Consider the following 4,072-nt stretch of genomic DNA (forward strand, 5'->3'; position numbering starts at 1 on the left):
TCGAACCCAGTAAACCAACCTGAGCAACATAGGGAGGCCCCGTCCCTACCTACGAAATTAGCCGGGCGCTATGGCATACGCCTGTAGTTCTGGGAGGCTGAGGCGGGAGGATTGCCCTAACCGGGCAGGTGGAGGCCGCACAGAGCCCAGATTGCACCACTGCACTCCAGCCTGGGCAACAGAGTGAGACCTTGTCTCAAAACAACAACAACAAACACTTGTAGGAAAGAACGGCGCCTTGCTGACCGAGTGGGGTAAGAGGCCACAAGTATTAGCCTCATGAGGCACAGGACTGTGCAGCCATAGCCTAGGGAACACAACAGAGAGGGCCCCAGCAGCGTCGATGTGGTGACAGGGGTCCTAAGGGAAACTACGTGGGGTCTGAGGGGAGAGTCAGAGACAGAAGGAAAAGGGGCCAACCAGGGGTATGGCGGGCAGGAGCAGTGTGGCACCCCACATACAAGGCCCCTTGCAGCCCAGGCCTCCTCCTCTTGGAGACTCGCTGCCTGTCCCTCTCTTCCGCACCTCGGGGTGTGCTGGACCCCACCATATGCTGTAGATTTTCAGCCCTTTGAGGTTATCATGGTGGGGGCTGCGCAAGAAAAGCTGAATTCTCAGAGTGAAGGGCAAAAGCATATCCCTGGCCCCCATGTGTCTGGGGGCCCTTGGCCTGGTGCCAGCACCAACCACCCCTGCTAGTTCCCAGAGCTGCTATCCTCTTGGGCAAACTTGCGCCTTGTGAGGGAGGAGAACCTGGGCTTTGAGGCAGGGTACGTAACACCAGCCTTGCTTGGCTGGAGGAGGAGAGATGGCTAGGGAGGAGGCGGTGAGGGGTCCACCTGGGCTCCTGAAGCAACTCCCAAAAAATCAGTTGAGTCAATGTGTAGGGTGGGGACTTCATGGCCTTCTCCTCCAGGAAGGCCCACCTGATCGTGTCCGGAGTGGGTATCCAGCCCCCATAGTTCAGGGCCTACTAGCTGCTAGGTGTAGAACTCCAGGGACGCCCCACTCCTTGGGAGCTTGGCATGGGCGAATTACTCCCCCATCTGTTAAATGGGGTCCTGAAACCTGGCCAGGGAAGACGGGATAAAGTAACCATTGGTCATCGCAGCCCCTTTGAAGCAGGGCCTGGCCACCCAAAGGTAGCGCAGGGGTGGAGACTGAGGCCTCAGGAGAAGCCCCCACTAGAATCCTCTCTGCCTCTCCCTTCCAGATTAACCAAAACCTGCTAATTGTGGTAGCCCTCGGCATGCTCCCCTCCCCCACAGCCTCTTCCTCCCTTCCCTCCCCTCCCCCTTCCATCCGAATGATAAAGGCCCCAGCCCGCCTGCCCCAGCCCGGCCTCAGGCCCCGGCCCTGCCTCCTATACTGCCCCACTGCCCTGCACCCTCCACCCGGCCAGGCCCCTGCCCACGCTGTCTACCGTCCGGCATGGGGCCCTGCAGCGGCTCCCGCCTGGGGCCCCCAGAGGCACAGTCGCCCTCCCAGCCCCCCAAGAGGAGGAAGAAGAGGTACCTGCGACATGACAAGCCCCCCTACACCTACTTGGCCATGATCGCCTTGGTGATTCAGGCCGCACCCTCCCGCAGACTGAAGCTGGCCCAGGTGAGAGGGCCCCGGGCCCCACTCTGTCTTTCCCTAGACTCGTTCCCCACCCACTTCCAGGCTCAAGCCCTAACCCCCACACCTTCCTAGCCCACCCAGGTATGCCAGTGGGACCAGTCCTGAGAGCTGAGGGCCTCAAGGCACGACCCTTCTCCGGGGGCCCCTTGCCCCCACTGTTGCCCTTCCGCGCAGAAATGTTCTTCTTCGGGGCGAGCAGGGGCCGGCACCGCGCGCCCCTGAGCCCGGTAGTGGGGGAGGGGTGGAGCGCTACACTCTCCCCGTCTGGGCTCACGGCGCCGGCCGGCCGCCTGGCGGTTTCAGATCATCCGTCAGGTCCAGGCCGTGTTCCCCTTCTTCAGGGAAGACTACGAGGGCTGGAAAGACTCCATTCGCCACAACCTTTCCTCCAACCGATGCTTCCGCAAGGTGGGGCAGGCCAGGGTCGGAGCCCGGGGGCGGGGCGCGCGCGGAAGTCCTGAGCATCCGAGGTTGGGCAGCCCCACCCATGTCTGACCCCCACACCCAGGTGCCCAAGGACCCTGCAAAGCCCCAGGCCAAGGGCAACTTCTGGGCGGTCGACGTGAGCCTGATCCCAGCAGAGGCGCTAAGGCTGCAGAACACAGCCCTGTGCAGACGCTGGCAGAAAGGAGGTGCGCGCGGAGCCTTCGCCAAGGACCTGGGCCCCTACGTGCTGCACGGCCGGCCGTACCGGCCGCCCAGTCCCCCGCCACCACCCAGTGAGGGCTTCAGCATCAAGTCCCTGTTAGGGGGGTCCGGGGAGGGGGCACCCTGGCAGGGGCTAGCTCCACAGAGCAGCCCAGTTTCTGCAGGCACAGGGAACAGTGGGGAGGAGGCAGTGCCCAGCCCACCCCTGCTCTCTTCTGAGAGGTCTCTGTGGCCCCTCTGCCCTCTTCCTGGCCCCAGGAGAGTGGAGGGGGAGACTTTGCAGGGGGGAGACATCGGGCCCTCGAACCTCTCCCCAGAGCCTAGGGCCTGGCCTCTCCACTTACTGCAGGGCGCCTCAGTTCCTGGGGGGCTGTCCAGCGGGGGACACAGGGCCTCCCTCTGGGGGCAGCTGCCCACCTCCTACTTGCCTATCTACACTCCCAATGTGGTAATGCCCTTGGCACCACCACCCACCTCCTGTCCTCAGTGTCCACCATCAAACAGCCCTGCCTACTGGGGGGTGGCCCCCGAAACCCGAGGGCCCCCAGGGCTGCTCTGGGATCTAGACGCCCTCTTCCAGGGGGTGCCACCCAACAAAAGTATCTACGATGTTTGGGTCAGCCACCCTCGGGACCTGGCGGCCCCTGGCCCAGGCTGGCTGCTCTCCTGGTGCAGCCTGTGAGGCCAGTAAGACAGCGGCCCCTCTTCCCTCCCGCTCCCACCCCCAGCTTGTTGACAGGGAGCCAAGGCCAGGGGGGTGTCTGCGACCCCAGCAGCCTCGAAACACCAGGCAGTAACCTTGCTGGGAGTCCACGGTGTTTATTGGACTACCCCACGCATGGCCATGGCCCAGCTGGGCACAACCCTCACCCTGGTCCGTCACGCCTCTGTTTCTCCTACACTCAGAGGCAAGGCTGGAGGGGCAGGGCTGAGTGGCAGGGCTGAGCCTGGAATAGCCCTTCCTAGTCCCCTCTTCTCAGCCCACTACCCATCCATCACCTCCCCTCCCGTGCTCCAGGCTGGGGGAGGGAGAGCCCTATGGTGGGTCTAGCCTGAAGTCCTGCCCTCTCTCATCTGTCTGGGAAGGAGGTAGCACCTTTTTCGGGAAAGGGGTTAGGGAGTAAAGACTGCACCCTACATGGTCCGGTGGTGGGGAGGATAACAGTAAAGGAATTTGCAAAGTTTTAATACCATGCCTGATTTTTGGGTCAGGAGTGGTGACTTGGGTAACCACTTGGCGGGGGGCGCCTGGGATTCCCTGCTGTGTGCCGTGATAACAGCAAATGGTGATAAGGAGGAAGCCGAGACCTGTGGCCTGATGCAGGACTGGGGGCGGGGGGAGGATCACTCCACCAGGCACAACACACTTCACTGGCTGCCGAGGTGGAGGGGTGACTCTGGGAGTTCAGGGGCAATGGATCCAAAGAGGCTAAGGAGCTTGTGCCCTGGGAGACGGGGTACAAGGACTTTACTACCGCCTCTGCCAGCAGAGACCTGGCCCGAGACCCCATGGGCAGGGACGCCACTCAGGACTACAGGGGCAGGCCCTCTCCGGGCGCGAGGGCCGAGCCCGAGCCGTTGTCAGGACTGGGACATGGAGGGCTGCCAGGGGACGGCGTAGGGGTGCAGGGGGTCCCGGTGAGCGGAGTGTCGGTACTGAGGGAGGAGGGCGTCCCGGAGGAGCGCGGGACCCTGCGGCGCCGGGCTGGCCCCAGCTCCACTTGACCCACTCGCTCGGCGAACTTGAGTGAGCAGACTGTCTCCCCGAGGTCCTCTGGCCGCGTGGAGATCTGCGGGCGAG

At 63.3% G+C, this 4,072-nt stretch overlaps 2 protein-coding genes across 2 annotated transcripts in view; one reads left to right on the forward strand and one right to left on the reverse strand.

Moving 5' to 3' along the window:
• Window positions 1-870: 870 nt before the first annotated feature.
• FOXH1 (forkhead box H1) lies at window positions 871-3,459 on the forward strand. Its single transcript, XM_011938015.1, has 3 exons — window positions 871-1,605; window positions 1,927-2,031; window positions 2,132-3,459. Exons 1-3 carry the CDS (start codon window positions 1,432-1,434, stop codon window positions 2,951-2,953), a joined length of 1,101 nt encoding a protein of 366 aa, XP_011793405.1. The 5' UTR covers window positions 871-1,431; the 3' UTR covers window positions 2,954-3,459.
• KIFC2 (kinesin family member C2) overlaps window positions 3,075-4,072 on the reverse strand; it is a 9,720-nt gene continuing 8,722 nt past the window's right edge. Inside the window, exon 18 of the mRNA XM_011938200.1 lies at window positions 3,075-4,072. Coding sequence (XP_011793590.1) covers window positions 3,743-4,072 — 330 coding nt within the window. The 3' untranslated portion in view covers window positions 3,075-3,742.

This window comes from Colobus angolensis, unplaced genomic scaffold (genome assembly GCF_000951035.1).
Source record: "Colobus angolensis palliatus isolate OR3802 unplaced genomic scaffold, Cang.pa_1.0 Scaffold17, whole genome shotgun sequence".
Lineage (NCBI taxonomy): Eukaryota > Metazoa > Chordata > Mammalia > Primates > Cercopithecidae > Colobus > Colobus angolensis.